We start from the raw sequence: 17,592 nt of genomic DNA, 5'->3' as shown, positions 1-17,592 counted from the left end.
CATGAAAATCCAAAACACGAGACAAACAGCATTCTGGATTGCTCTCAGCACACTAGATTTCGTTTCTGGCTGGCCAAGGTCACTCCTTTGGGCATTAATATGAGCAGCTCAACACATCCCCTCACTAGAAATGCAGTGAATCCTCAAAGAAAGGAAGAGAAGTGGCAGACATAAACGACCTACTTCAGACCACGGCCAGCAAGTCATCAGAGGGTAAATTTTTTCAGAATACTTTCCATTGGCAAACTGGGCATGTGTACAGAACAGCTCAAAGGGTGGTTTTATTTCTGGACGTCTATCCTTGACTTTCTGATCTGACATTCCTAAAGGTCTAGATTGATTAATGGGCTTCCCAGGTGGTGCTAGTGGTAAAGACACCACCTGCCAATGCAGGAGACATAAAGACATGGGTTCAATCCCTGGGTTGGGAAGATACCCTGGAGGAGGAAAATGGCAACCCACTCCAGTATTCCTTCCTGGAGAATCCCATGGACAGAGGAGCCTGGCGGGCTCCAGTCCATGTGGTCACAGAGAGTCGGACAACACTGAGCAACTGAACACAGAATGATTAACTCTGTATGCTGTGATATTTTACAATGAGCAATAACAAAGGGCTGGTTTGCCACTACCAGGGAACCTCTTGGGCTTCCTGCTTGCTGCACTGGCCTACGACGTCCCACGAAACACCATATGAAGCTTGCTACCACAAGGAAGCCTCAGAGTTATCAATACTTTAATAAGCCAGGGAGACTCATAATTCTGAATCCCACCTAGGAAATTATGGGGAGCTGCTCTTGCAAGTTATTTCCTCTGGAAATACTCTTAGCCTGCCTCTGCAGTCACCACATGAAGGTGGAGAAGCTTAAACGGAATAGGATTTACTGTCTCCTGCTGTTCGGATGCAAATTCATGCAGCATCGGTATCTGAAAACCTTCTCCAGAGATGTGAGCCAGCTCCTCCTCCTGTCTGTCAATTTATTATTTGTGTTGACAACTCACACCGCTGGTATCAAAGGGCAGATTGGACGTCAGAATTAGCAATCTTGGGCGCTAAACTAGAGAGGAAAAAAGCCGTCTAAAATTCAAGTGAACTCACATGAACCCCAAGAGTATGGGGGGAGATGGACCGACCTGGAGTCCGCACCGAGAGCAAACCCATGGGAGACCAGCAGGTCGGAGTGCGTGGAGGTGCCCTCCCGCCGGGCCTGGCTCAGCCCTGCGGCCGCTCCGCGCCCACCCCCCTCCCACCAGAGAAGCCGGTCCACACTCTGCCCTGTGCCCTCCAACCCCTCAAACAAAGAGGCCGGAGTGACACCTGCACGAAGGTGCGCGCTCTGCACCTGCGGCGTCGGAGAGGATGCCTCCAGGGCAGGGGAGCGGAGCACCAGGAGCCACCAGGTGAGGGGCTGGCCGCATCCTCCCCTCAGGGGCACAGGCAGCGGGTCCTGCCCTGGGAAAGGATGCCCAGGCCCTTTGTTGCCTGTGCTCTGATCTGCGGAGAGCATCACTGAAGAGCATCTTGTGTAAAAACTGCAGGAAAAACATGAAGACATCATTTTCCAACTTTTTAAATTTTGAATATCCTTTGTGAATTTTTTTTCAGGAAAGAATTCATCTTCATGGGCATGTAAACTTGTTTTACCATTGAAAAATACACAGTGGAAACTTTATTCAAACTAATGTCTGTTAGTGTCGCCCGTGAACAATGCCAACAACACATTACACCCAACATTTTTTAATTCTCTAAACCTCAAATTTTAATCTAAACCTCAAAATTTAGTCAAATCTCATATTCTTTTATAAGTGTTTTATTTCAGCATTTAAAGTCAGAAATTTGAGGAATAAACATAGCGCCCTATGAGTCCATGATGTGCAGTTAAAGTTGGGCTTTCTCTGAATTTTCTTTTCATTTGTTTAGTTGAGTTATGAGCTGTGAATAATACTAGACATACCTTATAAATTGGGCTTCCCTGGTGGCTCAGCTGGTAAAGAATCTGCCTACAATGCGGGAGACCTGGGTTCAATCCCTGGGTTGGGCAGATTCCCCTGGAGAAGGGAAAGGCTACCCACTCCTGTATTCTGGCCTGGAGAATTGCATGGACTGTATAGTCCATGGGGTCGCAAAGGGTCGGACACGACTGAGCGACTTTCACTTCAGCTCACCTTATAAATAAGCAGCAGAGATACTGCTTAAAAGAAATCCATAATCTTGGTGATAGGCAGCTTTCTTCCAGCCTAGATGCCATTTCCAGTTACAACCTGTGCCCCCCTATTTGAATTGATGGCCACATCACTAACACTTCATGAGAAGACACGCTGCCCCTTGGACAGCCACAGGAGGGCTGTGGCAGACGACCAGGGAGCCAACTAAAGGGAGACGCCCGTTACAGGAGCAGAGGTGGGCAGCTTCTCCCCCTACCCAGGCTCACACGAGACTCAGGAAGCAAGCAGAAGACCCTGGAAGCTGGGGTCACCAGCACAGCATCTGTGCTTCAAAGTCATGCATTTTCCACGGACAAGAGCCCCAGCACTCACCCACGGTCTCCAGTATTCTTGATTTGCATGGCTCACAAAACACGTTTTACTGTCTTGTTTCTCACCCATACTGGAATAAACATTTCTCAATTTTTTCTAAACTCTGGTTATAGTCTGTTCAAAATCAGTTGTAAGCTTTGATCAGATTATTCCACAAACAGAGCCAAATAAAGTGTTTAACCTTATATAACTGCAAGCTTTGGCAACTTCCAATTATTGAGGGAAAAGCTTAAAACCAGGAGGTTCACTGAAATGTATCCTTAGAAAAGCAAAGCACGGGACTTCCCTAGCAGCGCAGTGGTTAAGACTGTGAGCTTCCACTGCAGGGAGCTCAGGTTCCATCCCTGGTCTGGGATCCGAGATGCCACGCACTGCAGCCGAAAAAGCCATGGAGGCATTCAACATATTGAACGATGAGCGTTCAAGTGGAGGGCTTAATTTGGAAATCCCATAATTTTGTGGAATTTTGTCAACTGGTAGGAAGTTTATGAAGAACCTATTTTTTAATTGGATAAATTTACATTTTATCACAATAACACAAAATTGAGAGGTTCTGTGATTCTGCAGCATAAAAACGTAACAAAACATTAAAAAAAAAAAAGAATAATTAAGAATAGAAAATGGTGATCTGGGCTGATTTATGTGTGTGTGTTCTTGAACTCCAATTAACTACAGTTTCCAGAGGACAGAACTAAAATTAATCTAAGAGCTAAGATGTGCAGAGAACGGGAAAAGAGATCTTACAGCAGAAAGTGGGAAAATGTAGCATTTGCCTCATCTATCAGTGTGGATTATCACACTGGTCAGTAGGGCCCACCCAATGAAATGCCTGGAATAACTGTCCTTTCTCAACAACCTGAAGTCCAATGAGGCAAATTTTTGACCACTAAAACCATGAGGAAGGTTTTATTAGGTATATAAAACAAGCCACTCATTTCTAAGGTGTTGAGTATATTTTCATTATCTTATAACCAAAAAAAAAAAAGAAAATCTATTAAAAAAAAAAAAAGTCATCAGTAGAAACAACTTCTTTGCTGAGTTTTGTTCTGTAAAAATATTTGTCAAAAAAAGGTGCCCTGCATGTAAGCAATGAGCAAACTACAAAAATATTTGCCTGAAGTATTTTTTAATTCCAATATTTTTGAAATAGTAGTGGGGATTTTCACACTTAGCAAAATTTTCTCTGAGTTTACCAGGTCCCTCAGCACCTCTAGAGAATTTTCTGAATTAAAAATATAATAGTGTGCACAGAAGATGCAATAATTAGACCATATTAAACACTGATATCTTTTAAAAATACAGGGACATGGTATTAAACAAATATAATTTTAGGAAGGCAATTAACATACGTGAATATGTACCAAGAGTGGCTATTCTGCTTTTTCTTAGTTCAGATTATCTATATCAAAAAGTCCTGTTTGCTTTAATGTATGTGGACACTTTTTATTTTATATAAAACTTGCTTTTTCAGAAGTTTCAAAACGTGCTTTTTAATAGAACCATCTTCAGATGCACCAATGTGGTAAAAGTTAGTTTGGAGGCCAGTCACTCTCAGAGTGTGTGTGTGTGTGTGTGTGTGTGTGTGTGTGTGTGTGTGTGTGTGTGTGTGTGTGTGTGTGTGTGTGTGTGTGTGTGTGTGTGTGTGTGCGCATGCACACCTGGGTGTATGTCTGTCTTCTCTCCCTCCCTCCCTTTATACACACATACATATATTAAATTATTTTAGTAGCCTTTCTCACTATCAAAAGTACCCTAGTTCAGATGATATTATAAGACCATCGTAGTCATTTGCTTAATGGAGAATGCTTCAGCTTTTCCTTCCCTGCTTCCCTTTAGGTGGAGGAAGAATAACGCTTCCTCCCACATTTACCCAAGAGCTTCCCTGGTGGCACAGCTGGTAAAGAATCCGCCTGCAATGCGGGAGACCTGGGTTCGATCCCTGGGCTGGGAAGATGCCCTGGAGAAGAGAAAGGCTACCCACTCCAGTATTCTGGCCTGGAGAATTCCATGGACTGTATGGAATGGGGTCGTAAAGAGTCGGACACGACTGAGTGACTTTCACTTTCACTTTCCACATCCACCCAAAGTCAAGTGAAGGAGACTCTCACATGTACCAATCACAGAGCCTGAGGACTTCCAAGACTGAGGACTTGACACGCCATTCCCCAGTCTGGTGGCAATACGGGATTACTGATCTGCTTCTCTGTGTTTTTTTGGGGGCTCCAAAATCACTGCAGATGGTGATTGCAGCCATGAAATTAAGACGCTTACTCCTTGGAAGGAAAGTTATGACCAACCTAGACAGCATATTAAAAAGCAGAGACATTACTTTGCCAACAAAGGTCCCTCTAGTCAAGGCTATGGTTTTTCCCGTGGTCATGTATGGATGTGAGAGTTGGACTGTGAAGAAAGCTGAGTGCTGAAAAATTGATGCTTTTGAACTGTGGTGTTGGAGAAGACTCTTGAGAGTCCCTTGGAATGCAAGGAGATCCAACCAGTCCATCCTAAAGGAGATGAGTCCTGGGCGTTCATTGGAAGGGCTGATGCTGAAACTGAAACTCCAATACTTTGGCCACCTCATGCGAAGAGTTGACTCATTGGAAAAGACCCTGATGCTGGGAGGGATTGGGGGCAGGAGGAGGAGGGGACGACAGAGGATGAGATGGTTGGATGGCATCACTGACTCGATGGGCATGAGTCTGAGTCAACTCCAGGAGTTGGTGATGGACAGGGAGGCCTGGCGTGCTGCAATTCATGGGGTCGCAAACAGTTGGACACGACTGAGCAACTGAACTGAACTGAACTGAACTCTCTGTGTTTATATAAATCAAGAGAGAACAGAATTAAAAACATGTGGCAGGTGGAAAAATGGAGGCATCTGCATTCTCACCTGTTGCCATGTCAAGAATGCCACAAGAGAAGCATTTCTGAAATAGCAGAGTAAGGACCATCAAAAGTCCACTCCTCCATAAAAGTAACAAGAACACTAGCAAAAAGGGTCAAAATCACTTTTTTAGGACTCTAGAAATTAATCAAAGGATTGCAGCTGTCCAAGGAGCATTTATTTAAGAAAAATAACTGAATCTCAGTAGGAACAGCAGGCTTTGTGACATTTTAACTTGACCTATTCCTAGCTCCCTCTCCCCAGCTCAACAATCACCTTGAAAATGGATCATCTCACAACTGTGAAAACCACAGCTTAGCACCCACAGGAGAAGGCAGGATGGGTTTGTGTGCATGGGTGCATGCAGTCGCTTCAGGCATGTCCAACTCTGAGACCCCATGGACTGTAGTTTCTCTGTCCAGGGGATTCTCCAGGCAAGAGCACTGGAGACGGTTGCCCTGCCCTCCTCCAGGGGACCTCCCCGACCCAGGGGTTGAACCTGTGTCCCCTGCAGCCCCTGTACTGCAGGTGGATTCTTAACCCCCTGAGCCACCTGGGATGCCCAGAGTGGGTTTGGGGCCCTCCAAAACCTCATACCCAGTATCTCTGTCCAATCAATAGCTGAACACGGAACTCAGCAAACTCCAAGCTGGATAAACTCAAAGAGATATGTACCTAGACACATCATGATTGAACTATGAAAGCCAAAAGCAAAGAGAGAATCTTAAAACAATAGGAAAGAAGCAACTTCTCACATACAAATAACTCGTGCTACTTCGGTGGAAACACAAACAGTTTACTTTACCATATACTTTTGTAAAAGAGAAATATGTCTCCACTCTGCTCATTTTCCTTCCGGCCTCCCTACTCAGTTGAGAAGGCTTGGCAGACATCCAAACTCTTTTTCCTACTTCTTCACTTTCTCTTGCATACCCCAATAGGTTCTGACACATTTCAATGCACGCCGACTTCCAAAGCGTGTTAAGTATCAAATATAAGAAGTTGACACTGTTGAGCCTGTTACCAATGGTTATGACTATATTATCAATAAGTGAAGTTGCTCAGTCGTGTCCAACTCTTTGCAACCCCATGGGCTGTAGCCTACCAGCCTCCTCCGTCCATGGGATTTCCCAAGCAAGGGTACTGGAGTGGGTTGCCATTTCCTCTCCAGAGGATCTTCCCGACCCAGGGATCGAACCTGGGTCTCCTGCATTGTAAGCAGACGCTTTACTGTCTGAGCCACCAGGGAAGTCAGTAAGTGTAACAGAATATATGCTTAAGTTCTCAACATAGCAATGCCCCGTATCTTGGAGATGACAATATTTAAATCTCTCATCTTGGTAGGAGGAAGGTTCAAGAGGGAGTGGACATACATATAGTTATGGCCGATTCATGCTGTTATATGGCAGAAGTCAGCACAACATTGTAAAGCAATTATCCTCCAATTAAATAGTAAATATTAAAAAATAAATGAATTTCTAATTTTGAAAATTTAACCTTGTTGATAGCATATTTTTTTTTTTACTGAAATGCAAAGGTAAATAGCCTGCAGCTTCTTTAACTGTGACTAGAAGGCAAACAGCACACAGTTAAGAGCTCTATGTGTGCTCAGCGAAACAACCCCCCAACTCCGAACAGAGTGATGTGAAGGCATATATTATTTGCTGTAATTAAAATCTTTGCTAAAGAAAACTGTTAAATCTTTGCACTTAGCTACGTGGGTATTACTTTTGTCATTAAGAAAAAGTAAATTTTAAAACCCATTTCCCAACTCATCTTGGTAACTTTTTTCTTTCTTTTGGAATTAATCATTCAGCAGATAAAATATTTTCACACTTTGAACTTCACAAAGTGGAGATTCTAGATACCTCTTTGTGAGAACTTCCATGTTGCATAAAAATGAAACCATACCTTTCAATACACATTCCAGGAAAAAAAAAAGTCATGAGGGGAAATGTGCAGACGTTATTCCAAACCCTTCTGGTTTTCTGAACTATCCTTGTGAGCCTTAATTTTAAAGAATCACATTTCACTCTTCTAAATGTTTACTAAAAAGAAATATCATCAAGAAAAAGAATCAGAAAAACATGGGATCCACGAGAAGCCCTCATCTCTAGCTCCTGAGGGGACACTACTGCCTGGGGCCTCGCTTCACCCCGGACGTGGTTTCTTGCTGTTAAACTGTCCATATGTGAGACGGAAGCATCATGATGGAAGAAAAACTGACTTCAAGTGGATACAAAGGTGATTTTTTAAATTTAATGGTTTCCACTCCCAGGCCATCTGAAAGACATAAAAAAGCAGGTTAAAGGGAAAACTTCCTCCAGCTCTGGTCTGGCCACAGTCCACTCCCAGTTCTCATGAGAGCTGGTATTTCTGTGAGGTCTGGAGATTCTGGGTGATTTTCTGGGCCGCAGTCTGTGTCGTGTTGAGAGTCAGGATCTATGGTACGAGATGGAAACGAACAGCAGTGCATCCAGGCAGTGGTTTGCTGCGGGGCAGGCGCTGGTGCAGAAAACAACCTTGACAATTTATTTCAAAGTGAGTCTGAAATTAGTTCGGGGTGAGTGGTCATCTCATTTCGGTTGATCTAAGGAGGCCCCTGGGGTCCCTCCTGCCCCGTCTCCATCTTCTCCCCCAACCCCAGCCCCCAGCCCGCATTCTCTAAAGGTGCTGAGCTACCATGGCATTGCTTGAATTTCAGTTTTTTTTGTTTGATCGTAATACTGAATTGCTCCTCCAGCACCCAGACCACACTAAAGTTAGGCCACAAATGTGGGTATCATTGTATGCACTATTTAAATGAAGCAATATTTATGTACCCATTAAAATAAAGATTCTATCTTATACCAGCACACTACTGTGAATTTTAGAGAGTTTAGTTTCATTTGTCACTACAATAATTCTATACTAAGACAGATTAAATATTTTAGTGATTTGTAACTAAAAAAATTTTTTTAAGGGGGAAATAAAAGAAACCATGAGTCCAAGTCCTACCCTGTCACTATAAGCTGCACAGGTCACCCGCGTCTTTGGGTCATTAATTAATCCCTATGGTGTAAACGCCATGATCTCTGGACTTGCTCCTAGCTCTCACATCATCCTTCTTGCTTACAGAAGACCAAGGTCAAGACCATCGGGTCCATGAAGGGTGATGTGGACCGAACTGGAGGTTCTTACCCCAAACCCATCTTCTTTCCGAAGTAACACACACCAGACCCAGGACTGAGGCCTTGGGCAAAGGGACTGGGACATACAGCTCTGAATTCCTTCTCATAAAACATAGTGAGAATGGGGCCAGGTCAGTCAATGGGTTCTCCATGAGAAACGTATTGATTAACTGAAAATATCTAAAGACAAGATGGAGATGGTTTCCATTTGATTGCAATTTCCTCCTTAGGGTGTAACAAATGCTACGGTCAGGTCTAACACCAAGAAACCATGAAATGGTGAAATAATAGCTCTCCTTTCTCCTTCCACAGGCAAACACTGTATTACTAATTAACAGATGGTAAAGAACTGGTGTGATTTTTAACAAGGGCTCGACAATCCGGAAATCCTTGTTGCCAGCTTTGTTCAGCAGTCGAGCACCTCAGGTAACCCTCCGAAGAGTCAAATCTGGTAATAATCTTCGCAGAAACTCCAGCTTGCCTTCTCTCATTTAACAGAGAAGACAACCACCAAAATGAAATGACGGGACAGCCAACGCTTTTAGTACCTCCCATGTGTTCTTGTTCGAAGGGCTTTTTAATAAGTGATATCACTGTCAATCACCCCAACAACCTGAGTCAGGCATTACTGTTAGCCCCAATTAACAGATGAGACACAGACCTAGTTCACGTACTTAGTGAGTGGAAAGGTCACAGTTGCGTAGTCTGACTTGAAAGTCCATTCTCCTCACCAACAAAAATACACCATTTACTGGGGCTCTATTGCCTATTTCTGACATGTATGTGCAGGCATATGTGTAAGTGATGCAGATATGTTTGTATGTAGATTTATATATCACATGTATTACATGTATGTTCAGTCACTCAGCTGTGTCCAACTCTTTGTGACCCTGTGAACTGTAGCCGCCAGGCTCCTCTTGTCTGTGGAATTGTCCGGGCAAGAATACTGGAGTGGGTTGCCATTTTCCTCCTCCAGAGGATCTTCCCAACACAGGGATTGAATCCGGGTTTTTTTGCATCTCTTACACTGGCAGCCTGATTCTTTACCACTAGCGCCACCTGGGAAGCCCCAATATGTATTATAATTATGTCTTAAATCACTTTTAGATAGGAAGAATTAATTATGGATAACTATGCAAATATGTATCATTTTGGGGATGGCTGAGTCGCTCTGGAATGCCACATATGGGCGAGGTTCTAAGAAAGAGGGATGATCTAGGCCACGTGACGATGGCCATTCAATCTCACCAACCACTCCCTCCCAGCTTTACACTCAGGGAACAGAAGAAAGAATTCCAGATACATTTAGTCTTAATCGTTGTTTGAAAACTTTATGTCTGGGCACCAAAATATGAAATTCACAATTGTAACATCTTACTGCCATACCTCTTCAGCATCATGTGAAAAAAAATGCCTAATGTTATTTGCATTTGCCTTTCGATCTTTCCAGCTTCAGACTGTTGTTCTTCACAGCTAGGCTGATACTTTGTTTTCATGGTATCTGTTGTTCTTTGTCGTCTGCCTGAGTCAGCTGTTCTTGGGAGGGCTGTCCCAAGGATGCCGGTTCAGGGGGTTCTTCTTGGTCGGGCACCTGTTCCTGGGACGGTTGTCCCAAGGATAACTGTTCAGCTGATTCCTGCTTGTCGAGTTTCACGTCTGGTTGTCCTGGCGAAGGCTCCTGTGACTGCTGTCCCATTGGAGGTTCTCTTTGATCTTTTTCAACTGGGGTGTCTAGCCGTACAGGTGTATTTTTTTCCTCTAGAACGTCATTTGGTTCCTTTTCTTGTTTTCAGTAAACAAAATAAAACAAAACCACCAGTAAACACAATAGCCATCTAAACCACATGAACTAAATCATAAAATGACAAGCACTGCTACTATATCACTGATTCCAAAATGACAATGATAATATTAAGAAAATAGTTTTCACATATGACATTATACTGACAAAGTGCTTTTACATGTTTTATCGCTTTTACTCTCATTTAGAAATGTCCATTCACTGTTTAAAAGTTGACAAGCTACTGGGAAGGCTTGATTTTTCTAAGAGTCACAGAGGGAGGGAAGGCACTTTCATAAAAATTAAAAAGAAAGCATCAGTGCAGGAGAATCCAGAGCCGCTGTTCTCCAGAAGAGGCGCCAACACATGAAAAACTGCCTAAGCAGAGAGGAGGATTCCTGGGTGATGACCAACCTCCCACCAGCCCAACCGTGCTCGCCAACGCCAAGCGAATCCTGCAGAAATAAAATCCCCCTGCTGTCAGAAAGCAGAGGATGTCCCTAAAACCTGAAAACACCACCGCTGGAAACAGCCCAAGGAAAGATGCCTTCAGCTGGAGCTTCACAGAACCCAGGAGAAGCCAGGTGCCTCACACCCTGGCACGCTGATACCTTCCTTCCCCCCAAACCTGCTCCTGCTCTTGTTTGCAGGAGTAACTTTGCACCAGAGCCCAATCCAGAGAGCCCAGCTCCAGCGTCAGCTGCATCACTCCTATCCCTTCCGCGGCCAGGTCTGGTCCATGTGGTCCTGAAGTCCGTCTCTCCTGTGCAGCCCTACTCCATGGTCCACGCCATCTAATAGACGTTACAGACAGTAACACTCAACCTCTCCCGTCCCCGCCTCCTGCTGTCAGAGTGATGATTTTAAAGCACGAACCTGATCACATCATCTCCCTGCTTTAACATCATCTACAGGACAGAGGCCGGGCTCCTAGAGTGACACCCGGGGCGTGGCAGCAGTGACCAGCGGACCCAGCTGTGCTCCCGCCCTAGCATCCAGCTGCTGCGGATGGTTCCCAGCCAGCTCGCACCTGGGATGGGGGGCTAAGGCCTCGTCCGACCACAGGGCTGAGAACGTGAAGCCCTGTTCCCGGCTGAGCTGGGGAGGGTCTCATGTAACCTCCTGTCTCTCCTCTCCTCTGGAAGGTGGCAGCATCATGAAGCCCCCAGATCCCTGAGTCAGCGCTGGGAGGGGAGATGCCCAGGAGAGCCTCCACCCCGTGGTTAGTGTCGCGTCCCCGAGACCCGGGGCTGATACCTTTACCGGCACCTGGCCCCGCCTGCTCTCAGGGACACAGCAGACCCGGGTTAGGGCACCTGCGTCCCTGTCTCTCCCCTCACATGGCCCCCCAACATCCTTCTGCTCCGGCTGCACCGCTGGCTCCCACCGCCCCTCCACACTGGCCCCCTTGCCCTGACCTCCTTCTCAGCACTGCCCACCCCTCCAGCAGACCCCCTGACCCTTTGCAGTCCACCTGCACAATCCCCTCCTTTGTAACACCTCCTGTCGCCCCCTGCATCCTCTCTCCTGGCCTGGGATGTCAGCCACTCTCTCCCCGGGACATTTCCAGGGTCTCCAGCACAAGCCTCTATCTGTGTCTGCGTCCACCTGTGTCCAACCCGGGAGCAATGAGCTTCCAGAGAACGGCAGAGCGGCTCCGAGCTCACCTGTAATTCTCTCAGCACTCGATGCCGAGCTCGGGGTGGGCAACTCCCCACTATTCTGTTTCCTTTTTAAAGGATGATTTAAGTGACTCATGAGTGCTGGTTCGTCTACCTACATTCAGAATAATCTTGGACAGATTGCCTTCTCTTCCTGGGTCTCAGTTATTTCTTTCTTGAAAAAAAAAAACAGGTGAAAGTGGATCTTCAGAAATGTAAGATCATGGTGATACATGATCAAAGGCCACAGTGAACTGTGATCACTGGTCCCTTCACGTGTGTGGTTCCGGGGACCCCACGGATGTCCGGTTCCTTACATGACGGGACATGGTGTCTGCACACAACCTAGGCACGTTCTCCGATATACTTTAAATCATGTCTAGATTCTTAGAACGCTTAACATGATGCAAACGCTATCTGAGCAGCTGTTGCGCAGGACAGTTAGACACTGTAAACGGTCACCTGCACTTGGCAAAGTTTTGCTTTGGGAAACTTTCTGGAATTTTTTCCCTAATATTTTTGATCCACAGTTCGTTGATTCCACGGATGTGGAAGGCAAACTGTACGCATGATACTTATTATTACCACAACAGGATTAAAGAGAGAAAACAAAGGAGGGGATTGTTATAGAAGAAAGACTAAAAACCTTCACAAGGTAATAATCGATTATATGAAAATGAAAGGCCGAGGAGGTGAGAGGCAGGGGGAGGTGAAACTGCACTTGGTAAACCCCCAGGAAGGTGCAACTGCGCGCCACTCACACCGGCCTAGCACCTCCTCCAGGCTCCCTCCTGCACCGGCAGGCGTGCTGACCTCTGCTGGGTCCCAGGACCCACCTGGCAGCTGCCTGAGGCAGGCGTTGTGTCCTAGGCATCTTTTTTTTCCCAAGTGCTCAGCTCAGCCTGGCACATGGAAAGTACTTGGAAAATGCTTGATAAATGAAAAAAAGGGAATAAATAATAAATGGACCACCAGTATCTAGTCCCATAGGTAAAGCATCCCTAAAGACATATAAACTTAGAATGTGCAAAATTAAAAATGGTAGTGAGATGTGAATAACAGATCATCATACTCTTTAATATGAAATTGCATGAAACATTAATATACAGTAATAACGTGCTGTATCAATATGTAATAAAACACATTTCAAAAATCCCTGAGTTCACATCACCTTTTAAATGCAATCATCAGTGAGGTGTCTCTGACCTTGCACACTTGTTCTATATTGCACCCTTTCAGAATTGAACCCATAATCCAACAGGCCCTCAAATGTGGCTAAAAACGTGTCACTTCAGGCCCTAAAAATTTCCATATTTGTCTCAAGTCCCCTGTTGAAACCTGCACCTTCTTACTCCAAGGACAAGGTTTTTTTTTTCCCCTCTTCTTTTCTTTTTCCTTATAAAATGCTATAAACACAGTGAAATCTTAAAATGACTGCATAGTTCAACAATGCAAAGTCTGCCTGGATGGAATCACTGGCTGACAGACAGTGTGACTGTGTTGCTGAGTGAAAACCCTCCTTTGTCAATCCGCCTAAATATGGTGCCATACAAAAGAGGGTTTGCAGAGGTCAGAGCACAGTCACCAGAGGGTCAGCTTTTGCTCCAAGCCAGACAGGCTGCGTGGACACTGCCCCCAAATGGAAGTTCCGGGGGTGGCCCAGCGGGGGCGCTGCGCACACATTTCCGGGGGTAACTGCCAAGGACCCGTCTCCCAGGCGCCCCACAAACCATCACGATAGCCATTCTCTTACCAGGAAACGGAACCACTTTCTTATTCTTGCTGAGGTTCTTGAGAGGTGCTGAAAATAGAAAGAAAGGAAAACCCAGATATTAATACACCGACTGAAAGGTTTCCGTCCCATGAGACGGTGGAGTGAGACCCACGGCTAAAAGCACGCGGGGCATGCCAGCACGCAGAGGCGAGCAGAGGCGTTCAGGGCCATTTCCGTGGAAGCAGGACCCTGCATTATGACTCAGGAGGTCAGACCAATGTTATGCCAACCGTGGTCTCTGAGACTATGGGGCGACGGAATGTTGATCTTCTTGTTTCTCTTCTTCTAAGAAAAAGAGCATATTTTAGTCAAGGTGTTTTTTTTTTTCTCCAGCTCTCCCTCCTGCAGTTTCCCAGTGGGCAGTGGGGGGCACGTGCTGGTATTTCCTTTCCGCCACACAAGGGACCCCAGGGGGCCAGCGGCTCTCCAGCCAGACCAGGAACCTGGAAAGTGCGCATGTCAGGTGTACCCCACCACCAATCAGACAACGTCACTCAGTTTCCATGGCAGCTGCTCGTCAAAAACCTCAACAGTAACGGGCAGGAAAATTATAATATTCCGTGTCCAGTGAAAAATGCTAAAACTAGAAATGTGCGATTTACGTCAACACTTGCAAGTTACAAAGCGCTGGTACACACAAGCACAACGTAAATAAATGCAATAAGACTTCTGCCGATCCACCCACTGAGCCTCTCATCTGACATTCTGCTTTGATTTCAGGTACTTTCAAGTTCATGAGCATCTCTGCCAATCCACCAGCACAGCATGAAACGGTCATTCTGTTACAGACGCGCTCCGAAACACTCAGTGTGTCGTTTCCGCTGACATAATCAACACGCAAATATTTTTGCTAATAAGCCTTCCAGTTAAATTGAACTCAGGGGCCAAAAAGAACTAGACTGAGGCTGTTCTGAAGACCTGAGGTGTTGGCAAGTGAGACGGAACAGACACGAGAGCAGCTGGGGGAGCTGCGGGTCAATAGGGAAGAAATCGGAGAAGCTGTTAGGAGAGATAACTGGAGAGATCAGACTGCCAGCAACAGCAGCTGAGAGAATCTGAACGTTGGAGCCGAGGGGAAAGGAGTGAGAACTGAGATTTTCAAGAGACGGCTGATTTCGTTGACAGTCGTGGGAGGTCAGAGGCCACCACGAACCACAACAGTTGGATGGAATCAGAAAAACCATTGCCTTTGTCCACAAACCAGCCCCCTAATGCCCGGTATACAGTCGTGTGATTTGAACGTACTGTTAAGTCCTGCGATCAACACTTGCTTCAAAATCTTGTCTTCATTTTCACTCATTTTTGAGACTGCCGGAGTCTACTACAGCTGCTCGTTATGAATTAAGATGTCAGGCTGAAATTTGTGAAAACGAATCCAATGTTTTGGTTTCAGGGGTAATTGCGTTGTGACAGTTAGGAACCCTAAGTTAGAGGGCATTTATTTTTGTGTTTGGTGACAGCCATGCAGGCATCTGGCCTCTCCGTGAGCAAGGCGCGTTTCAAACAATCAGCAGACGTTCACCGGGTCTCTGCGGTTTGCTGTTGTTTTTGTTGTTAACTCATGTCTGACTCTTTTGCAGCCCTGTGGACCATAGCCCGTCAGGGTCCTCTGTCCATGGGGTTTTCCAGACAAGAATGAGGGAGTGGGGACCTTCCCAACACAGGGATCAAAGCCGCATCTACCACTGAGCCACCCAGGAAGCCCCAGGCCCTTTTACAAATCACATCAGAGAGCAGTTTGAATTCACAGACTCTCTGACAGTGACTTAAAGACCCAACAGGAGACCTAGATTCACAGATCAACTCTGTTGATTCTAGATTCAACAGCTCTCCTGCAACCGGTAAGGGTTTTTATTCCTAAAATAATTCTGTTTTCTACATTCACATGTGCTGCTCATTACAGAAAACTTGGAAAACAGAGAATAGGCTCCCCCCCAAATGAAAGTAAATTTAAGTCATAGACCCACCACTTGTTGTTTTAAGTTGTAACCTAGATGAAGTCTGGAGATATAAAATAAGCACTTATCTCTGATTTTACAGCCTCAAGATAAATTCCCTGATGCAGACTGCTGATGGAGAGGCGTGTCCTGCAGGAACCGACCCAAGTCACATCCTCCCCAGGACTCGGTCTCCCCGCAGCCCTCTTGAGCGACAGCTGCTCACTCTGCCACATGCCTGGAAAGCGGGTTCCCAAGCCTTTATCCCTCCTCGCCCCTAAAACCACCTCAGCCTCTTTGCCGTTCACATCTTGAGACTGTACTGCCCACTCCCCCTCCCTGGAGTAGCTACACCCCGCCTCTTGGACCAGCTTAGCCCGTGGTCTAGGGTTGTTAGCAGACTCTGGATGCAGGGGCAGTGCTTACCATTCTTTGTCCCATGTAGCAAACCCAAGCATCACTTTACATCGAAGTAAAGGATCACAGAATATCACTAAGCAGGTCTCTCAAGTAACCAGGGGATCTTCCCAACCCAGGGACTGAACCAAGGTCTTTTACGAACGGAAGGAAGCACCACCTGGTTAGTGACTGCGGACTGCGCACTTGCGAGAGCGCAATGAGACGTGATGGTGGATGCATGGTGTTCACAGCACAAGACTGGAATGGAACACAGTCAAAAATTATTCTTAGAAAAAAAAGTATTACTGTTTTGAATTAAACTTCAGGGACTTAAAACTGCCTTAGTCTCCTAGAAAAATGAAACTTGTAAACTCTCACAAAAGGTAAGGCGCTGCAGTGTTTTGGAAACAGTATAGCGACCAGTAAGACTTCCGAGATTTTTGAAGCACGGATTACACAGGCTGACAGGATGGATGGGTGTTAACAGCCGGAAGCACTCAGGAGGGAAGGTAACGCTGTCCGGGTGAGGTGTGAGACAGGCTCACGCCCTCCCCTGCACAAAGCTCCGTGGGGCCACGGTGAGCTCCCAAAGCTCTGTGTCCTGTGCGTGGGTGCAACACTGCTCAGAGGCCTCGGCGGCTGTCCTTGAACTTCGGAGCACCCAGGCAGAGCCCAGAGGCACTTGCAAACAAACTGGAGGGCAGGGGGTCCTGACATCACTCACAGCCCCCTCATCGGGCGCTCAGGACGGGCGTTACGGAGAAGCCCCCCCTAAGCCCCACTTCTGGGGCCACAGCCATGACCCAGCTCACCATCCCCAGCACCCAGCTCAGCGCCTCCCCGGCAAGAGTGGGGAGGGGGAAGCGGGCGGAGCTGCTTGAATCCCTGCTCTTTCCACTGTCACCTCTGCCACCAAGGACAAGACAGGTAATCACTCTGGCTCCTCCTCTGTAAAATGACGATCGTCACCTGGCAAGGTGGTTAAAATGAAAATAAAAATCAGAAGGAGATGCCTGTGCAGGAATTGTAAATTATTGTTACAGCAGATGGTTCAATACACATTTTGTATATACTTAAGGCTCCATAAAAGCCGACAGCATTTAATGGGTTTTTTTTCAAGTACGCAGGTCCTTGACTGCAGGGAAATGGCACTGAGAGGCTGGAAGGGAAGACGGGGTGGACTCTGTCCATGGAGACGCCTCTCTGGGGTGAACTGTCCCCTCGTGAGCATCCTTTTGTGGAAAATGGAATAGCAAGGAGGAGAAGCAGGGGCTTAGACACACCCTGAACTGCAGGTGTGTGTGTGTGAGTCACTTAGTTGTGGCTGACTCTTTGCAACCCGAAGAACTGCAGCCCTCCAGGCCTCTCTGTCCATGGGATTCTCCAGGCAAGATCACTGGAGTGGGTTGCCATTCCCGTCTCCAGAGGATCTTCCGGACCCAGGGATCGAAC

General features: G+C 46.2%; 1 protein-coding gene across 1 annotated transcript in view; it reads right to left on the bottom strand.

Annotated features, from left to right (window-relative positions):
• Window positions 1–10,345: 10,345 nt before the first annotated feature.
• The window catches only part of DCDC2C (doublecortin domain containing 2C), a 65,244-nt gene continuing 57,997 nt past the window's right edge, over window positions 10,346–17,592 (bottom strand). Inside the window, exons 10-11 of the mRNA XM_043927832.1 lie at window positions 13,784–13,831; window positions 10,346–10,371 (exon numbers count right to left, since the gene is read on the bottom strand). Of these exons, the coding sequence (XP_043783767.1) occupies window positions 10,348–10,371; window positions 13,784–13,831 (72 nt within the window). The 3' untranslated portion in view covers window positions 10,346–10,347. The remainder of the gene's footprint in view (window positions 10,372–13,783; window positions 13,832–17,592) is intronic.

Source organism: Cervus elaphus, chromosome 16 (genome assembly GCF_910594005.1).
Source record: "Cervus elaphus chromosome 16, mCerEla1.1, whole genome shotgun sequence".
In the NCBI taxonomy this organism is placed as follows: domain Eukaryota; kingdom Metazoa; phylum Chordata; class Mammalia; order Artiodactyla; family Cervidae; genus Cervus; species Cervus elaphus.
This window is presented reverse-complemented; position numbering and strand designations above follow the sequence as displayed.